Source organism: Pipra filicauda, unplaced genomic scaffold, assembly GCF_003945595.2.
Source record: "Pipra filicauda isolate LSUMZ 115617 unplaced genomic scaffold, ASM394559v2 scaffold596_size400887_pilon, whole genome shotgun sequence".
Lineage (NCBI taxonomy): Eukaryota > Metazoa > Chordata > Aves > Passeriformes > Pipridae > Pipra > Pipra filicauda.
This window is the reverse complement of record NW_024104749.1, coordinates 15,554-37,573: the sequence shown is the minus strand read 5'-3', so window position 1 is coordinate 37,573 and position 22,020 is coordinate 15,554. Positions and strand designations below refer to the sequence as shown.

The 22,020-nt window shown below is 54.8% G+C and overlaps 2 protein-coding genes across 3 annotated transcripts; one reads left to right on the top strand and one right to left on the bottom strand.

Moving 5' to 3' along the window:
- Positions 1-778: 778 nt before the first annotated feature.
- Positions 779-11,339, top strand: KLHDC2 (kelch domain containing 2). Of its 2 annotated transcripts, none has more exons than XM_027744461.2 (14): positions 779-843; positions 2,130-2,296; positions 3,013-3,092; positions 3,963-4,080; positions 5,060-5,175; positions 6,582-6,663; positions 6,752-6,835; positions 7,742-7,822; positions 7,899-7,957; positions 8,141-8,250; positions 8,698-8,770; positions 9,432-9,519; positions 9,882-9,934; positions 10,409-11,339. In XM_027744461.2, exons 2-14 carry the CDS (start codon positions 2,141-2,143, stop codon positions 10,530-10,532), a joined length of 1,224 nt encoding a protein of 407 aa, XP_027600262.1. In that variant the 5' UTR covers positions 779-843; positions 2,130-2,140; the 3' UTR covers positions 10,533-11,339. The 2 variants fall into 2 exon arrangements, with proteins under 2 accessions (XP_027600262.1, XP_027600261.1); XM_027744460.2 differs by lacking the exon at positions 779-843 and adding an exon at positions 904-999.
- A 2,820-nt stretch (positions 11,340-14,159) lies between these two features.
- On the bottom strand, positions 14,160-19,740 carry LOC114000267 (maestro heat-like repeat-containing protein family member 1). Its single transcript, XM_027744483.2, has 15 exons — positions 18,962-19,740; positions 18,655-18,719; positions 18,188-18,541; positions 17,856-18,004; positions 17,445-17,592; positions 17,046-17,233; positions 16,820-16,957; positions 16,530-16,644; positions 16,221-16,358; positions 15,787-15,966; positions 15,506-15,661; positions 15,247-15,348; positions 15,025-15,127; positions 14,769-14,825; positions 14,160-14,468 (listed from the first exon to the last, which is right to left on the bottom strand). Exons 1-15 carry the CDS (start codon positions 19,086-19,088, stop codon positions 14,311-14,313), a joined length of 2,178 nt encoding a protein of 725 aa, XP_027600284.2. The 5' UTR covers positions 19,089-19,740; the 3' UTR covers positions 14,160-14,310.
- Positions 19,741-22,020: the final 2,280 nt, after the last annotated feature.

Here is a 22,020-nt window from a genome sequence, read left to right as displayed (position 1 = left end):
GAAGGCTCAGGTGCCCATCCAGGTTAATTTTGGAAGGTTCCTGTGCCCATCCAGGTTAATTCTGGAAGGTTCCTGTGCCCATCCAGGTTAATTTTGGAAGGCCCGGGTGCCCATCCAGGTTAATTTGGAAGGTTCCTGTGCCCATCCAGGGTTATTTTGGAAGGTTCAGGTATCCTCCAGGTTAATTTTGGAAGGTTCCTGTGCCCATCCAGGTTAATTTTGGAAGGTTCAGGTATCCTCCAGGTTAATTTTGGAAGGTTCCTGTGCCCATCCAGGTTAATTTTGGAAGGTTCAGGTATCCTCCAGGTTAATTTTGGAAGGTTCCTGTGCCCATCCAGGTTAATTTTGGAAGGTTCCTGTGCCCATCCAGGTTAATTTTGGAAGGTTCCTGTGCCCATCCAGGTTAATTTTGGAAGGTTCAGGTATCCTCCAGGTTAATTCTGGAAGGTTCCTGTGCCCATCCAGGTTAATTTTGGAAGGCCCGGGTGCCCATCCAGGTTAATTTTGGAAGGTTCAGGTATCCTCCAGGTTAATTTTGGAAGGTTCCTGTGCCCATCCAGGTTAATTTTGGAGGGCCCGGGTGCCCATCCAGGTTAATTTTGGAAGGTTCAGGTATCCTGCAGGTTAATTTTGGAAGGTTCAGGTATCCTCCAGGTTAATTTTGGAGGGCCCGGGTGCCCCCGGGGTGGTTTTCGGGGTCCCGGCGCCTGCGCGGTGCCGCCGGAAGGTCCGTCCCGCCCGGCGGATGTTGCGGGGCGGCCGCTGAGGGAGGAGGGGCCGGCGGAGGGGCAGCCCCGGAGCGTCGGTGGGGCCGGGGGGCTCAGGGGGAGCCCCGACACCGCGGTAGGAGCGGGCCGAGGGCGCTGAGGGAGCCGGGGCGCGGGGCGGGCTCGGGCCGGGCCGGTAACGGCGGCGGGGCGGCGCTGGGGCCGGTGCCGGGCATGTCGCGACAGCGGGACGTGTCGGGAGGAGCCCCCGCCTGGCCCGTCCCGTTCTGAGGTATGTCGCGACAGGGAGGGGGAGGTGTCGGCAGGAGACCCCGCCATCCCGCCGGGGTGTGGGGCTGCAGCCACCTGAGGGGGGCTCGGAAATGGCTGAAGGGGACGTTGGCCCAGCGTGTCTGAGGGGTAACATCAACAATACACCTCGTATAAAATATATCTGTATATTATATATATTATCACTGAAAACCCCGCTAGCCCGAAGCAGGCGGGTTTCGCGGAGCTGCGGGGCAAGGCTTTCTGATGTGAAGCGTAATTAAAGCTCGGAGATAACCCCCCCGAAGGTGGTGGGTTAATCACAGGAGCAATTAAAATTAAACAGGAGTCCCTCAGGAGCGGCGTAGGGGAATATCAAACCCGGGATATCTGACCTGGAACGTCAAACCCGGGAGTGCAGGGTGTGGTGGTGCCACTGCAGGACCTTTTCCCTGGCTTTGGTTGCACAAACTTGGGCTGTCCGGCTCCCCTGAGCTTTGGATCAGTGTCTTCCAGGGACACTGGGGTCTGGGAATTCTGCGTGCTGGTGGGACTGGGAGCAGGGGGGTTGGTTTTGTGGAATTTTATGTGGGATAGGTGGCACGTCCTGTGCTGAACAGCTGTGGGAAGGTTTGCATGTGGGAGACACGACTTGGGACTTTGGGCCCAAAGGGGCTTTGTTGGAAAAGGTCCGTGAGTTTCCACTTTTGTGAAAACCGTATTGGAGGCAAAGCTCTCAAATTTATTCGATTTTTGACGTCCCAGAACGGTTTGGGTTGGAAGGGACCTTAGAGCTCACCCAGTCCCACCCCCTGCCATGGGCAGGGACACCTTCCACCAGCCCAGGTTGCTCCAAGCCCAGTCCAACCTGACCTTGGACACTTCCAGGGATCCGGGGGCAGCCGCAGCTTCCCTGGGCAAATCAATTAACGTATTTATAGGTAAGATTTTAATTTTTTTTTAGAAATTTTTAATTCTTGCTTTGCAAGATTTTTATGGGTAAGGTTTTAATTTCCTTTTAAGAAAACACAGACCTTGGCTCAAACCCGGCAGCTGGAGCCGGGCCGTTCACTTTTAAGAGCCGGACCGGACGATTCCGTGTGGGTTCCCTCCCAGGACATTCCATAATCCCGCGGTTCTGTGTGCCCGTAGCACGTCCCGAGATGGCGGATGAGAACGAGGAGCTGCAGGCGGACGAGGAGCTCCCAGCTCCGTCCGAGGACGGCTTCGAGCAGCTGGAGAACGACAGCCCCGCCGAGCGCAGCGGGCACGTGGCCGTCACCGACGGGCGCTGCATGTACGTCTGGGGAGGATACAAGGTACAGCTCCTCCTGGAATAACCCTCCTGCCATCCCGTTGCTCTGGGAGCGACTCTGAGAAGTCATCCCTCCAAGCTGACAAATTGGAACACGGCACTGAGGTGTTTTGCAACGCTTGAAATAAATCACGAGTGTCGAACCTTGGCACGTAGACGACTTTTTTGGGGGGGAGGAGGGGTGGGGTGTTGTTTGGCAGCTCGTGTAGGGAATATTGTCTGATTGGAATTGTGCACCGTGGGAGGGGTGATTGTGTTCCAGCGTTGTCAGCACAGCTGTATTTTGGGTGGGAGAGATCCCGGGTTGGTCGGTGTCATGCTGTGGGGGGGAGTGCGTGTGCTGCAGCACAAAATGATTTTGCAGTTCTGACAGCAAGGTGAATTGTCAGTGAGCTCAGTCATAAATTGGTGTCGTGCAGGGGGTGGGGGAATTAAGAAAGAAATTTTGGCTCGTTTCTGCTCCCTGGCTTGGGCTGTAAAACAGAGGTTTAACTTCCATTGACCCGCCTGGGAGCTCATGTGGTCTCAGCAGACAATAAATTAGGCTGGTTCCTGCTCTCTGTGCGGGTGGGAGGCACAGGAGTGCAACAGGCACTGCTCCTGCTGTGTTCTGTCCTGTGATTAGATCTCTGAGGGGGTGTGAACATTCCCAGGAGTCTGTAATTCCACGTGTCAAACATCCTTCTAACATTGCTTTTTCTCCTCTGTCCTGTTCTGCAGAATGCCCAGGTTCGGGGATTTTATGACTTCTACCTGCCTAGGGATGAGATATGGATCTACAACATGGAAACTGGAAGATGGTACAGTAAATAATTAACTTAATTTGGGAAAAAAAATCAGATAAATCCTTAAATTGGTGTAGAAACCATTCTGAGGGGCTGAGCAGGGAAAGAATTCCCTGAACTCTTCGTTCTCACCCGTCAAACTGTTGCAAAAATGTGTAGAATATTTCAGATTTGGGTGGTTTTTTTCTGTAAAAACATCAAATATGTTTTCCCAAAGTGAAGTAGGACAGGCAGCTTGGACAGACAGCCTGGACAGGAGTGTGTGATCACCAGTGTGAAGTGTTTGGGGATACCTGGGATAGGACACAGAACGTGGGAATTGTATTTGTACCACTTTTGATGGCAGTGGTACTCAGGGAACCCCTGTTGAGTTTTCTAATTTGTTGTTCTCTCAAGGAGTTGTTTTTAAACATTGATGCAGCCAGAGAAACTCCTCAGTGCTTTGCAGAAAGGGGGATTTCAGCCTTGCTTCCAGCCCTCCCTGAGGTTAGGGACAGCCTTGGATACGGGCTGGAAGCTCCTCTTTGTGATTGTGATGTTTACAAACAGGAAAAATCCAGTAGCAAAACAGAAACCTGCAGTTTAGACAGGTGCTTCCTCTTTGCCTGAGGATTTGGAACATTCCAAACTCCTGAGCTGGGCAGACACGATTCCCACTCCCCCCCAAAAAAACCCCATGTGTTAATTAAATTACATTTTCCCCACCCCCTCCATCCTCCCAGCTTAACTTTTTAAATGGTTTCACCTGCAGAGGTGCGAAGAATTCATGACTGAGCGTCCACAGCTGGAACTCAAACCACACTGGCATTGTTATAAAATTCTGCTCCAGATAAAACCATTCATGTCTGTTCTGATCAGGTGAAATATTTTACACCCTCCTTTTAGGAAGAAGAGCAAAACAGAGGGAGATGTTCCCCCCTCCATGTCTGGGAGCTGTGCCGTGTGTGTGGACAGAGTGGTGTATCTCTTTGGAGGGCACCACGCACGGGGCAACACAAACAAGGTCAGCAATCCGTTTATTCCATCATTTCCCAGGAGGATTGTACCCTGGAAGCTTTACAGGAACACCCTGACCTGGCATTTGTTCTGTTCTTGTGCAATTCACCCCATAAAGTCACCCCGTGCCTCTGAGTTTGCTGCTTTGGAAAGATGGGAATTGCCAGAGTTGCCTGAAATAATATCAGGAGGGGATCTGGAACTGCTCTGTGGTGGTTTAAATGTTTCTCTTCTCTGGAATCTCTGATAATCCCGGAATCATTAAGGTTGGAAAAGACCTCCAAGACCATCGAGTCCAACCTGTGACCGATTCCCCACCCTGCCAACTACAATTAATTAATAATATTTTCTGATGTTGTGGCAATGTGGTTTGAATTATATAGTTTATATATTCAAATATAGACATATATTTAAATATAGACTTATATATTTAAATGTATAACTATAAACTGGAAGGAACTTGATGCAATTTTTGCAGGCAGTTTTAAACAAACTACCTGTATAAAGTGTGACTTCCTTCCTGCTCTGGCATTCTTACATTTCAGTTCTTTTATACACGTGTAGCAGCTATTTCTCTCCCTGTAAAAGGATGCAACGTGCAGAGAAGGGACAGTTCTATAACAAACCTCACTTTTTTCGATTTTTTTAACCATTTTTTGAATTATGAGACAATTGTTATTCTGTGCACACCTTCAGTGTACCCCACGTCAGCTTCTGGATGGTAAAACTCAATGTCCATAACCTGTCACTTGTGTAAAAAGTGTTTGAGTCTGCAAAGGATAAAGGATCTGTGAATCCATATTTTGTTGCAAATGTTTTCAGTGCTCCAGTTTTCAACCAAGAAAAGGACTTTTCATTATTTCTCTTCCTTTGCCAATGCACGTTAATTAAAAGTTACTATTTTAACACCGGTCAGACTGAAGCTTTAAACAAATTCAGATTGAAAAAAAGTGAAAAGATTAAACAAATCTTTTTATTTCTTCCAGTTCTACATGTTGAATTCCAGGTCCACGGACAAGGTGCTGCAGTGGGTGCGAGTGGAGTGTGAGGGGGTGCCCCCCTCGTCCAAGGACAAGCTCGGGGTGTGGGTCTACAGGAACAAGTAAGGGCCCCACGGGGACTCCCTTTTCATCCCTCCAGGTCATGTCTTTGCTCTGCTTTTTTGTTTGAACAAGAGCTGCTTGTTCAAACTCAAGGAGGGCTTGAGGTTGCCCAGAAAAAGGGATGTGTTGGATGAACTGCTGGTGGTGTTTTTACCGAGTTGGGAGCGTGTCCCAGAGATGCCAGAAGGCCTCTTGGCATTGCAAACCTTGGGAAAGATGAGGGAGACAAGATGTTGAAGGCAAAAATGTTGTTGACTTGCACCCTCCTCTCATTATTCGTTCACTGTGATGCTGGTTGGGGTGTTTGCCTGGAGAAGAGAAGGCTCCAGGGAGACCTGAGAGCCCCTTCCAGGGCCTAAAGGGACTCCAGGAGAGCTGGAGAGGGACTGGGGACAAGGCATGGAGGGACAGCACAAGGGCCAATGACTTCCCACTGCCAGAGGGCAGGGTTAGATGGGATATTGGGAAGAAATTCTCCCTTGTGAGGGTGGTGAGGCCCTGGCACAGGTTGCCCAGAGAAGCTGTGGCTGCCCCATCCCTGGAAGTGTCCAAGGCCAGGTTGGATGGGGCTTGGAGCAACCTGGGCTAGTGGAAGGTGTCCCTGCCCATGGCAGGGGGTGGAACTGGGTGAGCTCTAAGGTCCCTTCCAACCCAAACCATTCTGTGATTTTTGTGGTGATTCTGGAGTAAACTTTAGAGCAGCTTGTGCTGCTTTTCCCATTCCATGGAGAGAGCTCACAGTTGGGATAATTACTGTGGAATTTGCTGCAGAGACCCAGGAAAGATAGAAGAATCCTTGTGTGTCCCTTCCAACCCAGGCTATCCTGTGATTCCATGAAATTGCCCATGGTGCTGGTTTTCAGGTTCTTGGTGTGGAGAGAGAGCTCATCATTACCATACCTGATGTGATCAGTTCAGATGTAAATCTGAGTTGTGGGTGTTTAATTATAGGTGGTGCAGATTGTTTGCCATCACTCCATAATCCAGTAGGAATTCCTGGCAAGGCCACGCCATTGGTTTCTTATAGAGGCTAAAACCCAAAGATAAAACTTGAAGGTAAATCCCATTTAAACCCCAGGAGAGCCTTGTGGGAGCCCTGATGGTGAAGGCTGAAGTGCAGAGACCACCACACCCTGGTGGCTTCATATATTTGGAATTGGAGCAAAGCTTGGAAGCCTGAGGCCTGGGAAGCAGCTCCAGAGGGATTTAGTGTGGGTGGTAGGATCGATTAGGAAAGAAGTGGGGCCCCACACCTGGAAAACTTGCACTGTAGATGCACCGAAAGTAGCGAAGCCAAAGGAGCTTCTCTGATTTTCCAGTTTGAGCACAGGCTTTACAGAACTTCAATTTACACCAACAGTTGTGACAGGATTTCTCACAGATCTTGGTCCGTGTTTCCTTTCAGGCTGATATTTTTTGGAGGTTATGGCTATTTTCCTGAAGGGAAACAACGGGGAACCTTTGAATTCGATGAGACCTCTTTTTGGGTAAGTAACCCCAGAAGTCATTTCTATTTCAACTTCAGTATTTAATCAGTGCTTATTGAAACTTGTTGCTTATTTATGATTCTCAAAGAATTCAGGTCTTCCTAGAGGGTGGAACGACCACGTGCATGTTCTGGACCTTGAAACTTTCACTTGGAGCCAGCCCATAACTACGGTAATTATTGGTCTTGTGTCAATTAATTAAGTTACAGCTCAGTAATGTTACACAGTAGTGCTCTTGGAGCCATTTAAACCATTCATCTACACAGATCCACTCTCCAAAACCAGGAAATTTGCCTTTTATTTTGATCTGTCATCATCTTTCTTTTTTCTTTTCCCTGTGACTTGCTTCCTTTCACACTCCAGTGGCCTTGTGCTCACGGGGAGCTCCAGAGAATGAAATGTGTGGTTTGCTGTCACCCTCCCTGCAATGTGAGCTTTTGGGACGTGTCACTTGGGTGCTGAAGTGTGGCCAAGATAGAATTAAACACTCCCAGTTGCAAATGCACACATTTGAAGTGTCCCTGAAGTATTCAGGAACAGGGAAAAGGGGTGCTATTGCCACGGAGCTGGAGGAAACGAAATTTGAGACAAGTAACCCCAGATTGCCAAAGAATTGCTTTGTCTTACTGCACACAGGCCTCAAGGATTTCAGAAACTCAAGAAAAATAACATCTAATACAACCATAGAATCTCAGCATGTTTTGGGCTGGAAGGAACCTTAAAGCCCATCCAGTTCCAACCCCCTGCCATGGGCCAGGACACTTTCCACTAGACCAGATGGCTCCAAGCCCCGTCCACATTGGCCTTGGACACTTAATGATTTATGCATGTAATGATTTATTATGCCACTGTCTCATTTACAGTCTGTCTTTTGTGGCTAAAAGCAAAATTTATACACTTCAAGAGGGAAAAAAATCCATTTTTAATGAGTTTGCTGATCCTCCATCTATCAAAAAGCAAGTCTGCACACAGAATGACTTACTGGCTGGGGTTTTTTTCACTCTGTTCCTTGTTGGCCTTTAATCTGAGTTTCTCTGAGCCTTTTTTCTCCTTGTGGTGTCACTGTTTCCTTTCCCAGGGTAAAACCCCGTCCCCTCGAGCCGCTCACGCCTGTGCCACAGTTGGGAACAGGGGTTACGTGTTCGGAGGCAGATACAGGGTAAGCCCAGCCCAGTTTAACCCTGGGATGCTCAAACCTAAGCTGGGTATCTGAACCACCATCTGCTTTGTTGTAGGAGTCCAGGATGAACGACTTTTACTACCTGGACCTGGACACTTGGGAGTGGAACGAAATGTGGGTACTAAAACTCGATCCGCTAAAATTCTTTGCTGTGTCTAAAGAAATCAAACTTGTTGGGTCAGATGCACAGGGCGAAGCTGAATCCTGCAGATCTCTGAAAAATAACCAGAGCAGAAAAGAGCAGTGGGATTTTATTGTCCCTCCTGTGTAATTTGGGGTGTTTTCATTGCAATCCAGACTCACACAAGGCATCTGCCCAGTCGGCCGGTCGTGGCATTCCTTAACACCGATTTCCTCGGATCACCTCTTCCTCTTTGGAGGATTCACCACAGACAAGCAGCCACTGAGTAAGTCATTCCAAAGGGATTTGGTGTTGTCTTTGTGCTCTTGAACAGCTGTGCACAGAAGCTTGAATTATTGCTTGAATTCCTTCTAAATTCCTCCTGTGCACTTGTGATCCAGCTCCTCACGGCCAACAGCTAATTCCACAGAGCAGGATGTGGAGTGTTTGGAGGCACTATTATTTATAGCAAATCATCTGCTCTACAAGTGTATCTAATGCAAATTGCAGTTAGTAGGAACTTTACAGTTCTCCATCTTCACTCCCATAAACCTCTGTTACATTAAACACCTGTTGTCAAACAGGAGCCAATGTTTATAAGATTTTTCCTAAAATACTCGATTTGTTTAGGAACAGAAATGGGCTGTGCTCCACTGGAGTACGTGTTTATTGCAGGAAATGTGACAGAACCAGTGGAATCCTGTTTATATTTGGGATTTTTGCTTGTTTGCAGGTGATGCTTGGATTTATTGTATCAGCAAGAATGAGTGGATACAGTTTGAGCATAACTATTCCGAAAAACCAAGGTATGGCAGGCAGTTTCCTGGAAACTTGTTATAAAAGGAGTGTGGAAGCACTTAGTGGTGGCTGTGAGAGACAGGACACACGTTCCTCTTCACAGCTCTTGTTTTCCATGTGTCCCAGAGGTGCAGGTGTGTTGTGCTCCCAGAATTCCAGGTGAGCACCACACAGGGCGGGTGCTGGAGGCAGCCTTTGGCTCGGTGGCTGTGAAATGGCGGGAAACATGGAATTTGGGGTTTGATCTCGGGATTTAGGGTTTGATTTGGCTGCAGAGGCCTGTGACTGCCAGCAGCAGAGCTAACTGGAACCAGTGTGTCCCTGCTGTCCCAGCAAACCGGACACAGGCCGGTGTCACAGAGCCAATGGCTCAGCCCATGCACACCCAGGATGGTTTTAGCTTCCTGCTGAGTAAATAAGAGTTGATGACCTGCAATTTAAAGCATCAAAAACCTCTGTGGTGCACATGTGTGGCATGGAAAACACATCTTGGAGTTCCTGGGATCCATCTTGTTTGGGAAGTGCTCTGATCCAGGTTAATGAGTTAAAGCAGCAATGTTTCCTGGCCTGGCTTTCAGTGCTCCCGGGGATGAGGAGGGATCTTCCCGGGGCAGCGAGAAGGCTGAGCTGGGTTTTTTGGGTTAATGCAGTGCTGCCTTCTGTTTGTAGGCTGTGGCACACGGCCTGTGCCAGCGAGGAGGGAGAGGTGATTGTGTTTGGGGGCTGTGCCAACAACCTGCTCGCCCACTCCAAAGCTGTAAGTTGACTTGGAGCGTTCCCTTCCCGGTGCCGGCTCACTCCAGCCAGTTGAGTTGGTTGTAGTTGGCATTGGGATCTTGTGGGGATCACAGAGGTGCATAAACAAAGCCTGAGGAGGGCATGGTTTGCTTGTGTCCAAAACCCCTCAGTGCAGGTGCCTGAAGGCTTGGAAACCTGAAGGCTTCCTCTAGTGGAAGTGTCCCTGCCCATGGCAGGGGGTTGGAAGGAGATGGGCTTTAAGATCCCTTCCAACCCAAACCATTCTGTGATTCCATGATCTGGGTGGGTGAGCCTGGGCTCCTGCTGTAACAGTGTGAACTCATATAACCCATTTTCTTCTCTCTCTCTCCCCACCCCCAGGCTCACAGTAACGAAATTCTTGTGTTCTCCCTACAACCAAGATCTCTTGTAAGGTAAGAAAGCAAGACTTCAACATTAAACTCTCGTGTCCCCAGCTTAGATATCAGGAAGAAATTCCTTACTGTGAGCAGGGTGAGACCCTGGCACAGGTTGCCCAGAGAAGCTGTGGCTGTCCCATCCCTGGAAGTGTCCCAAGGCCAGGTGGGAGCAACCTGGGCTAGTGGGAGGTGTCCCTGCCCGTGGCAGGAGGTGGAACTGGATGAGCTTTAAGGTCCCTCCCAACCCAAACCATTCTGTGATTTTGGGATAAGTAGTGTAGGGTTACCACCAGACCTGTTTATGTTCCTAAAATATTAGAAAACACTTCTTCCTCTAAGGAATGCTGGCAGAGCAGCAGCCAGTTGTGAGGATGGAGCAGGATTCCTCTCAGCACGTGTTTGGCACTGCTGATGAGAACCGTCTCCAAGGAAGGAGCTTCCCTTGCAGCCTTACCCCTGCTGACAGCATCCATGTCTCCCCTCTCCCAGGCTGTGCCTCGAAGCAGTGATTTGCTTCAAGGAGATGCTGGCCAGTTCCTGGAACTGCCTCCCCAAGCACTTGCTGCACAGTGTCAACCAGCGCTTCGGAAGCAACAACACCTCTGGCTCCTGAGCCCTGGGGCAGCCCCGGGGGGAAACGACCTGAACATTAAAGGTGTGTAGGTTAAACCTCTGTGTCGTACTAGGTAGTCGCTTCTCGCCTTTACGTTGCATGTGAATGGCCTAGAGAGAACCTATTTTTGTGTCAAGATGTTTGCAATAAATGTATTTAATGCAAGTGGAGATGTAGCCTGAGCCTAAGCTGAAACTAGTTCTGGGGTTGTGCACCTTGAGGTGGGTGTGAGGCCGCCCCGAGCCCGTGGAGACACGTGTTGGAGAGTCCTCAGTCCAGGAACTGGGGACTCTGGAGGCTGCACAAGGAATACTGAGCACGCCATGACCATGGAGTGTTGCTTTAGGCCAGGCTGCAGGTCCTGTTGTAATCCACAGCTTAACATTTTGCCACAAATGCTTAAGGTCAGAGAAGCAGGATTGGGAAATTGTCCGTTGTCAGTCGATAAACTGTCGTAAACCTCGAGATGTCAAAGCACCACTCCTTCTCTGCTTGGCTGTAGTTTGGTTTTTTGGAACTCTTTTATGTTGTGGAACTTCAGTTGTGAACCTTAGGTAGCAGATATTCTGCCCTGAGAGTGTAACTGAAAGTACTTGAGCCTGTTCCCAGCCGTGTCCGTACCTGTGGAACTCCCCTGGAGCAGCCCCAAGGGTGGAGGGACACGGAGAAGGGCAGGGCTGCCTTGGCTGCCCCAGCTCCAAGGGGACATGGGGGAGAGGAACGGGCCATGCTGCTGTGGAGAAGCAGGAGAATCGTGTTTTAAGCTGTCTTCAAAAAAACAATTAAAAACTTGGACTTCTAGAACAATTCCTGTGCTGTAATTCCTGATAGATCCCACAGGTTTATCCTGACTCCCAGCCCCTGCCCTTCCTCCTCTCCACAGGGTAACAGTTCTGCTCAGCTGGGCTGGGGGGTGGGAGAAGAGGGTGGGGTCAAATCATCATTGGATGGATCTTAGTTTTGGGACCCCCAAATGTTGTTACATCTTCACAGGGTCACCATCAGCTCCCCCCCTGACAGACACCATTATCCTCCTTCATGAAAGAATTTAAAGGAATTCACTTATTCCCAGCCTTGGGCAACACCCACAGCCTGTCATTACAGAAAAGTTGGAAGCAATTTTATAGGTAAAGAAACTTCTAAACTAAAGAACCACCTGCCCTGCACACTGTGTCATCCTCCAGCCCAGAGCCACCTCTCCTGGGGGTGCCAGCACCTCCAGAGGCAAAAACAAGGGACAAACAGCCATGGAGCCAGCTCTGGTTTAATGGAGGCTGTGGAGATGAGCAGGGCAGGAAGAAAAGGAGGTTACTTTTAAAAAATACAATTAAGCTGGGTTCAAACAGCCCAGGGGGGGCTCCTGGAGGGCTCCCGTGGGAATACAGCCCTGGCCTCCACACTTATGGAGCTGCAGACAAACATTTACCTCCACTCCCGGCTGATCCTGGTCCTGCTCCTCCTGCACACAAACAAAGGACAATCAGAGCTGGAGGGAGCACACAGCTGCTCCTTCCTCCCCTGCCCCCGGGGACAATCAATGCTTTATCAGCAGTACCCAGAAAGCCACATTCTCCCTGCCAGGAGAGCTGGACTCGTTGCAAAGCAAAGGTAAGACCATTTTGACGTGGGTGGGGGGTGGAGTGTTTCTTCCCACCCTCCGGTTTGCCTGGCACACGCCAGGCTGGGAGGGAGAGATGAGGCCCAGAGATACCAACTCCCCACAGCAGAGCTGGGAGCTCAGGTACAGCTCAGCTGAGTGGGAGGTGTTGACTGCCCTGGATCCTGGGACTCCTCCGAGCCCCAGCTGTGGCTGTGCAGGGAACAGGACGTGCACAGGGATTGCTGCAGGGCTTTGGGAAACCAACGGGCTCCCTGAGCTGTGCCATTTGCCACAGAGCTCTCCAGAGTTCCCAAAAACCACGAGGAGCAGCTCAACTCCCTCACAGTGCCAGGAGAGCACTCCTCTCTGGGGAGGCTTTTCTGCAGGGATCTGTGGGCAGATGGGAATGGAGCATCAACACATGTGGAGCAGCTCAGCCATGGACACACCAACTATGGACAACTGGGTTGTAACACTTTCAGCTTTCCAGTTCTTGAAAATCCCAGCTTTGGTGAATGGGAAAGGCAGATACTCTGGGGGTGTCCATCCCTGTTCCATCCCTGCGGGTGCAGGGAGTGCTCCGGGATCCCAGCAGGGACCCCGCTGATCAGAGGTCTCAGCTCAGGGCAGACACCCTGGATACCAGGAGGTATCCCCGGCTCAGGGATCCCAGCGCCGGGCTGGCACAGACCCACCAGCGATGGGTTTGGCATCCCCAGGTTTTCCAGCCCTGCAGCCAAGCCACCGACCACAGGGAGAGCTCGACCCGGGGCGCTTTCCTGGCAGCCATGGTGGAGGGATGAGCGTGTCACCTGGATGCTCAGGACACCAGGTAGGTGACATCCCTTGAGCTGTCTCAGGGGTGGCTCCGTGATGTGTGTCCAGTGCCAGCTGCCTTCCAGGGACTTTGAGGGGCTGGTCCCCAAGGACAGAGTAAATGGGGCAGTGGGGCAGCAGCAGTGGGTGATGCTGATTCCACCGGGGAAGTGGTGGAAATGCAGCAGATGGTGATTCCAGCAGGTGGTAATTGTGTCAGGGAAGTGGTGGACTCATCATCCCTGGAAGTGTTCAAGAAACGTGTGGATGTGGCATATGGGGCCAGAGCTGAGTGGTGGGCTTGGCAGTGCTGGGGGAATGGTTGAACTTGATGTTCTCTGAGGTCTTTCCCAGTGTTAATGATTCCATGATTCCATGCTGTGGGCTGTCTGCTGTTGGCGGGAATGGGAGCACTCCTGGGCAGAGGGAAAGGCTGCAGCGTGTCCCTCCTGCAGCCTTGGCTAAAAAGAGCCAGTGGGGCTCCTGGGTGCTGGGAAGTGGGACCTGGAAGTGAAAATGAAAGGAAAACTCTGGGAAGTGGCAGGAGAAGGGGTAGTGTGAGAGCATCACTGCAAAACCCAGCGAGGCAAAGCACAGCAGGCAACAGGCTGGGATGTGCTTGGATGTTCCTCAGAGAAGGATCCTTGTGCTGTAAGATGTTCCCACAGCCACCCCTGTAGGCACCCTGATCCCTGATTCCAGCATGTCTCTTGGAAGTCAGTGGGTCAGAGGCTGGCAGAGGAGCTCTGTTCTCAGGGCACACGCAGTGCCAGCTGTGCTTGCAGTCTCGAGAGCTGCCCCAGCGTGGCTTTGCCCCACAGGCTGATGAGTGCCCCTTGCCCTGCCCCTCTCCAAAGTGCAACAGGACACAAGGAGGGAAAGGACCACCAAGAGCCAGAGGGAGACATTTGTGCCTCCCTCCCCGAGAACTCCTTGGGAAGCAGTTTCCCAGAGAAGCAAATCCCTTCCCTCCCCAGGGATGACCCAACTCTATAGTTTTCTTGGGGAACACAAGCACACCCTTAAGCAAGATCTTGGAAGTGCACAGTGTTGTGCAAGTGGCCCTTCAGGACAGGCCCCTTTGCAGCCTGAAGTGCCCATGTCCCAGGGTGTGTGTGCCCACGGCTCAAGGGTCAAAAGAGAGGCAGGAGCGGGCCCGTGAGCTGCAGGGCTGAGGGTTTGTGCCCTTTCAGTTGCACCAAGATGCAGACAAGGGGGAGAAAACAAATGTTTATTATTGTGAGGGCAAGGAGAGGGATGAAGTGGGGTCAGGAGAAGGGAATGCAAGGGAGGAAGCCGTCCCTGGGGCTGCAGAGGCCAGGAGCTGCCTGGCCTTGCGGGCTGGCTCAGTTGGGTCCAACATCAGCTGCAGGTGCAGCCGCGCTGAGAAGTGGTCCCTGGGCTGTTGCGGGGCTGTTGCAGGGACATTGGTCGTCTCATGGCACGGCTGTAAGTGTCCACGAGTGCAGTTCTGACGTTGGAGACAGAGGGGCAGTCGTCATCACTCATGGCTGTAAGGGCTGGAAGAGAGAGGAAGGGAGCCGGGGTCAGAGAGTGGCTGTGCAGGGACCCCAGGAGCCCCTCCTGCCAGGGCCATGCCAGGCAGCTCTTGGCACAGCCAGGAGGGAGCAGGGGCCAAGAGGATGAGCGGGAAAGTGCTGGGCACCAATGGGCACCCTGCCCCTGCCATGTGTGTGTGCTCTGGCCACGGTGTGCAGGGAGCAGAGCCCTGTGCAGGCAGGGCAGGGATTGCAGCTCCCTGCCCAGGGTCTGTGCTGGTCCCCGGCAGCCCCCAGGGAGGCCCCTCTGCCCTCACTCACCCTTGAGGATGGGCCACAGGTCTTGCTGCCACTCCCTCATGTGCCAGCCGGCGACCCCTGGGAACACAGAGGCTGTCAGGGCCCAGGGGCTCCGCATGGGGAGGCCCCGGGGCTGGGCTGGCAGAGGGCGGCAGCAGCCGCCAGGGCACTCGGGGCTCCCCAGCACATCCCTGGGCCCATCGTGCTGCCGCTGCAGCAGCCGGGGCTGGGGCCGAGCTGCAGCGGGGCGGGGAGGGACCGCGGCCTCGGGGCTCACCCATGAACCTGACGGCCGCCTCTCGCAGGGGCTCCTGTGGGCTCTGCAGGTAGGGCAGGGCCTGCTGCAGGTGCTCGCCCCTTCGGCTCCTGTCCTTTTCCATCTGCAGAGAGCAGGGGGGTGTCTGTGGTTGCAGCAGTGGGCAGGGGCACAGGGCCAGCCGGCACACTGCGCACTGGGGGCTTCTCCAGCCTGGGGCTGGGCCTTTGCACTCATCCTTACCAGGCAGTCACAGAATCTGAAGGGCTGCTCTGTCTTCAGCAGCTGCTCCAGGTCCTTCCTCTTGAGGAAGCCTGTAGCCCAGAGCAGTGCTTCCCGAGCGGCCTGCAGAGCAGCAGAGAGCGGGACATGGCACTGCAGCCCAGGGCACAGCCCCTGTGTCCCTGCTCCAAGGGCAGCAGGAGGCTGGAGCCCTTGAGGCCCCAGGGCAGGAGGCAGCCCAGCCCCTGCCCCGGGGACACCAGAGCCCAGCAGTGCTCACCTCTGCCACGCGCTGGTTCTCGTCGTGCCAGCGGAAGAACAGTGGGACCAGGCTCTGGCGCACCTGCATCTCCCAGGGCTCTGTTCCCTCTTCCGCCAGCACCTCCATCACCTCTCGGAAGAGGCGAATGGACAGCAGCTGCACGTGGCTGTTGTCCTGGGGCCAAAGAAGAGACAAAGACCTCAGCACTGCCTGCTGCAGGCCCTCCAGGCCCAGACCTGAAACTCCACCAAGTTTCCTGGCAGCACCCAGTGCCTGTGGCTGGAGGCACAGAGCCTTACGTTGTCAAAGACTGGCCGGAGCGCCTCAACCAGCCTCGGGGCAGTGGAGCTGAGTCCTTTCCTGTCTTCCTCATCCTGGAGCACATTCAGGAACAGGGAGAGGGTCATCCTGACCAGCTCTCCATCTCCATCACGCAGCAGCTCCAGGAGGGGCTCAGACAGCCTGCAGATGCTTTTGGCCTGTGGGGAACAGAAGGCTGTGCTGGGAAGCCCTGAACAGCTGCCCCACCAACCCCACTCTGGCAGTGCAAACCCACGCTGCTGCCCCGGGGCCCAGAGGCCAAAGGCCTGTCCCACAGGGCCTGGGCAGCTGGAGAGGGAGGCAGGAGATCTGTGAGCAGCTGCCACAGCTCCCGAAGCCCAGCCAAGGCCAAGCCACTGCCCTCTCCAGCCCCAGGCTGCCCGTGTGGCTTCATCCCCTGCCCCCTTCTCACCATGGAGGGATCCCCGCTGAGCACCAGGAGCCCTCGCAGAGCCAGGCGCCGCCTCTCTGGGCACTGGCTCTGCAGGTGCCTTGCCAGGATCTGCAGGACACTGTCATCACCTGCGCTCACGTCCAAATAGTTGAGGACCTGGAAGGCAGAGAGCAGTGCCGGGGTGGGCGGGCGGCAGGAGCGCGGAGCCGGCCAGGGCTGGGCCCAGGCAGCAGCACAGGGCGCAGGCACCGTCCCGGGCAGCTGCGGCTGTGAGAGGGCAGAGAGGGGGAGGCAGCGGGGCCAGGCAGCGCTGGCCATCGGGCTCACCTCGACAAGGAAGGCCAGGGCAGGCAGCTCCCAGCGGGGCCCCTCCCTGCTGAGCAGCCCCAGCAGGTGCCTTGCCAGCGGGCCATAGGAGGGGAGCAACACGTGGCGCATCTCCCTGTCAAGGGAAAAAGGGAACCCTCGGCCTTGAGTTTAGTGGGCAAAGCTCTGCCAGCACTGGCTGGGCCGTCCCTTGGGGCCAAGGCCCTCTGTCCCACGCCCCCAGGGGCTGTGTGGGCTGCCCCGTGCCCAGGGCAGAGGTGCCGGGGGCAGCGGGGACAAGGCTGTCTCACCTGGCCAGCAGCCCCACCGCGTAGTGGTGGGTGTCAGCAGAGAGGAGCGCGTCCCAGCCACGCTTGCGCTCCACTGACACCAGCTCCTGGTCCCACTGCAGCCGGCAGAGCAGGGCCCGGATGGTCTGGACCACAAAGCTGTGTGCAGAGCAAAGGCCATGTCAGGCTGGGAGCCCTGGCCCCAGCCCCGAGGGCACGGCAGGGAGAGGGGACGGGCATGGAGCACCTGTTGGGGTGGGTGGGAAGGCCATGTTGCTCCTGGCATCCCCTCCAGAAGGTGCTGACCTCCTGTGGCATCTGCTCAGTGCTCATAGAAACTTGGCAGAGCAGAGCCACCAGGAGACGAGGGGCATAATCGAACAGTGCATCTTGGCACTGGGGCTCCTGGACCATCAGCCACAGGGCCAGGGTTGCCTGCAAGAAAGCCACGCGGAGACACCATCAGTGCCCAGAGGGAGGGAGAGGCCAGGGAGAGCCAGGGGGAGCAGCCGGCCTGCTGCTCCTGAACCTGCCCCTCAGCCCCATTTGCAGCCCAAGGCCTGAGGGAGATGCAAGGGTGGGGGAAGATGGAGAGTCACTGGAGAGGCGACGTGGGGAGGAGCAAAGGCCACTTCCAGAAACTCACAGCCAGGGCAAAGACGTCCATGTGGTCCCCGTTGGAGGTGGACACGCTGTGCAGTGGCCAGTCCTCCATCACCCCGAGCAGCGTTGGCAGCACCTTGTGTGCTGTGGTGGCCGAGGAGGCGATGGTCCTCCACAGGATTGCAGCAGCTCTGTGGAGCCAGAGCTCTGGGTCAGGGGGGTCTGGGCCTTGGGAGCTGTGGGGGCCCAGGTGACAGAGCCACGGTGCCTTGAGGGGTAGGGAGGGCACATGGCAGCAGGATCAGGGACTGACATGCCAGGGCTGGGAAGTGGAGGGGCCAGAGGGTGCTGAAATTGTCCACTTGTCTGTCAGACCAGGAGGGACAGGCTGGGTGGGGTGCTGGGTTGTAAAGGCTGGTGAGCCCTGAGGCAGCAAAGCAGTTGGGCCCTGTACCTGTCACACACTGGGGCACAGTGCAGGAGAGTCGTCACCACGTGCCCAGGGTGTGCGTGGGCCAGCCTGCGGATGGCAGTGGACGGCCTGACCTCTGCAGACTCCCGGCACGTGAGCCACTGGTGGATGGATCTGACAATGGCTGGCACCTGGAGGGGAGTGGGAGACACTTGGAGAGCTGCCAGAGCCAGCAGCTTGCCCAGCTTGCCGCAGGAAGGGATTCCCTTCCCACCACACTCTGCTGGCCTCAAAGGCTCTGGGGGCCCAGCAGAGCCGGCTTGAGGGTCCACAAGACCCCCGGGAGGCTCAAGCCCTGGCCACAGGCTGCTTACTTCATTCACATTGGAGACAGTTTTCTCCTCCAAAACGTCCAGACTGGGAGCATCAGTGACACTGTCCATGGGCAGGCAGTCGGTGTCTGCGATGCTCTCAGTCGTGGCGTCAGCCTTGGCCCCGACATCTGTTGGTGCCGTGTCAGAGCTTGTCTCGGCGTCGGTCAGTGCCGTGACAAAAGTGGCTGTGCCATCCATCAGTGCCGTGTCAGAGGTGGCTGCACAGTCACTTGGTGCAGTGCTGCCATCCAGCTCCACCTCGAGCTCGGCTGCGCTGGTGTCAGGCTGTGCCGGGAGCTCGGGCGGTGCGGTCGTGGCTGTTCTGCGCCGAACTCCCACGAATTTCAGCAACCTCTGCAGGAGAAGAAAGGGCAGGGAAGAGAGGGAAGTGGCATGGAGTGCTCTGACAGCGGTGCCAGGCGGAGCAGGGACAGCAGGCCCAGCCCAGGGGGGATGGCTGCAGGTACCTGAACTGCCCTGCGCAAGCGGCCACGGGCGCGGTCCTGCTCTTCTGGGCGGTCCCGGCCTGGATCTGGCAAAGAGCGAGCGCAGTCAGAGCTGAGGGGCCGCGGGAGAGGCCAGAGAACACAGCCCAGCCCTGTGCTCCACAGGCAGGGCCGGCCCTGGGATGCCCAGGGGATGGAGCACGGATGCCGGGGGGATCAGCCTTGGGCCCCCCTTTCCCCCTCCCTTTCCCTGGCCATGTCCAGAGGGGACGGCAAGGGGCCCAGCTGGCTGCGGCCACCATCCCTGTGGCCCAGCTCCAGCACTCACCCTGCTGCAGTGGCTGGAAGTGCTGCACCTCCTCCTCTGCTTCCTGTGCTGGGCCAGCTCCAGGGCCTCTCCTGTTCTTCCTGTTCCTCCGGAGCAGCCGGCACAGGCCGAAGCATCCCCCCGCCATGGCACAGTCTGGTGTTGAGGGCACCTGCGGGGGAGAAACCTGGGAAAAACCCCTGGCGGCCAAGTGTGACACAATGGCCTGCGGGGCTCCTGCCACAGGGACTGGGGATGTTTTGGAAAAGCCCCTGGTGGCAAAGTCTCAAAAAACGGCCTCAAGGGCCACTGCCACAGGGGCTGCTGATGACTTGGAACAGCCCCTGGTGGCAAAGTCTCACAAAATGGCCTCAAGGGCCGCTGCCACAGCCACTGGTGACTCCTCGGAAAAGCTCCGGGGCACCAAGGCCCGTGGCCTGGCCTCGAGGGCCACTCCCACAGGGAGTGGGGTCACCTCAGAAACGCTCCGGGTCCCCAACTCCTGTGCTGTGGCCTCGAGGGAAGTTGATCCCAAAAGAACTCTCAGAAACGCTCCTGGTCGACGAGAAAGGAGTTGGCTGCGAGGAGGCTCCTCACAGCACCGCTCTGTCCCGTCCTGCCCAGTCGCCCGCTCCGAGCACGGTGGCGTGGCCGCGTTGCCGCCAACACCTTTATCCCCACGGGTCACAAAGGACACCGGCCCATCCCCTGGGCGACGGCCACCGTGTCACAAAGGGCCCTGTGACACACTGCCATGGGCCCTGGGGCCTCCCCCAGCCCGGCCAACCTGCCCCAGCTCGGAAGGAATCCATTCCCAAAAGCGGCTGCAGCCATTGGTGGCAAGGCTTGGCATCTGTGGAAAGGCAGAAGCTGTGGCTCCTTCCTGGCACAATTTCTTCATGGAAGTCATGACCTGCAGCACAAAAACACCTGGGCTGGGAAGGCCCAGAAGAATCTGGCATTTAATCCTCCTATAGTCAGGAAAGCCTGACTTCCCATTCCTCAGTACAAGGAGCTGAAGGAAATTGCAAACTTCCCAATGTCACTGAATTGGGAGGACCTGAGAACATCAAGTATCTAGAAGATTGCTTCCCATCTCAAACCTGCAGCTCATTTGCCTGCACGTGGTCCACTGAGAGTCAGCTTCCAAACATGAACAGAGACAAAAAATCTGGGCATTGATTGGTTTGCAAACGCTTTTCTAGGAGGGGATAATAACAGGACTCTTAAAACCAGGGGAAAATAAAACTACCCAGAATGATCACGGCTGAAGCTAAAATGCATTTCAGAAGGAACATCAACACCCACACCCCACACACCCCTCTCAGCACCTTCCCAGTCAGGAATTTCATCCAATCTCTAGGAGTAGAGGAAGGGAGGGCTTTGCTTGGCAGTGATAGGATTGCCCAGAACTAACAGAGAACCTGAGCTGGGGAGAAAAGGGGACTTAAATGCTGCTTGACAGGAGCAATATTGCAGCAGCTGTCAGCAGTACACGGGAGGAATTGTCAGGGATGCACTTGGGGCTGCTTGGGCTTGCAATGAGTTGAGAACTTTCCGGACAAACCTGTCCCTCCCAGGCAGCCAAGTGGCTGCAGGGGGACAGTGTCACCAGGGGGTTGTCACCGCAGGGTCAGTGCCCTCCAGGTGTGCTTCAGTGGGATGCCAAGGATGCTGGCTTTGTCCCCAAAGAGCCCATTTCTCCTTTCTTGAGGAGAAAAGAGGTTTGTGGGCAGTAGAGCTGTTGGGACAGCTTCCTTCTCCCGACCAGCTGGCTGGGAGCAAGCTGGATGCACCTGGGAAAGGCTGGGTGGATGGTGAGGTGTGGCTGGAGGGATCCCCGTGGATCTGCAGAGCAGAAGGCTGGAAGAGAGATGTTTTCAGGGAGCTTTTCTGAGGAGCGGCTTTTCTGAGGGAGCTGTGGGGGCTCAGCCTGGAGAAAAGGAGGCTCAGGGGGGACCTTCTGGCTCTGCCACTCCGTGACAGGAGGATGGAGCCAAAGCAGGGTTGGGCTCTGCTCGCAGGGATCAAGGGGCAGAAGGAGAGGAAACAGCCTCAAGTTACACCAGGGGAGGTTCAGGTTGGCTAAAATTAGGGAAAATTGTTCATGGAAAGGGTTGTCCAGCCCTGGCACAGCTGCACAGGGCAGTGGTGGAGTCCTGTAAGACTCCAAGCCCTTGGAGCTTCCGGCTCATGGGAGTGGCTGGGAATTTTACTTTAATATATAGATATAGGGTCCTTTAATAGCTCGAGATAGCACCGAGAGAATAAGCCACGGGCTTGTTCCCGAGGAATTTCTTTTTTACTTTAGGGGAGCAAATAAGGGCACTTGGCCAAAGTTCAAAAGGACACCACAAAGCGGGACAAAGATGTTCCACCACAATCCTCACTCAGCAGATCCTAGGAACTCACAACACCTCAGTCAAAGTCCAGGAAACCAACAACACTGAAATCAAGATCCACTAAACCAACAACTTTAAGGCAACATCCAACCAATTCCCCCACACTTCAATCAAGATCTGATCCCTCCAGCTCCAAACCACCCCAAGCATCAGGAAAGGAGCAGAGAAAGAGAAGCAGAGGCAGCAAGAAGAGAGGAGGAGAAAGAGGGAGAGACAGATGCTGGAGCTACCACCGCAGCCCTGGAGAGGATCAGCTCTCCCCAGTCCCGTGGCAGGGCCAGCACACCAGGCCAACACGTGCCCCTGGTTTTCTTTGCTCTGGTCCCTCTGGCCAACCCCCCAGGTGGGGTCTGTGACCCAGCAGCCACTCTGGGGCTTCCCTGCCGGGCTGAGGGGTCGGGTTCTCCCTGTCCCTGCCAGTGGGAGCTGGGTGTGGGGCTGCAGGAGCTGTGGCTGTTCCAGTTTTCCCGGGCTGGTTGGGACTGACAGCTACTGCAGGGCTTGCCCAGCTGAGCTCCTGGGGCTGCCCTGAGGGACACGAGGCCACCCCCCCTCCGTGAAGTTCCACCCATCCCTTCCCCCTCCACACCCATGCAGTGGACTGATTAGAAGGTGGAGTCTGATTGCCAGCTGGAGTCTGTTTGCCATTGTCTCCAGCGTGGAGTTAAAAAGCCTGGA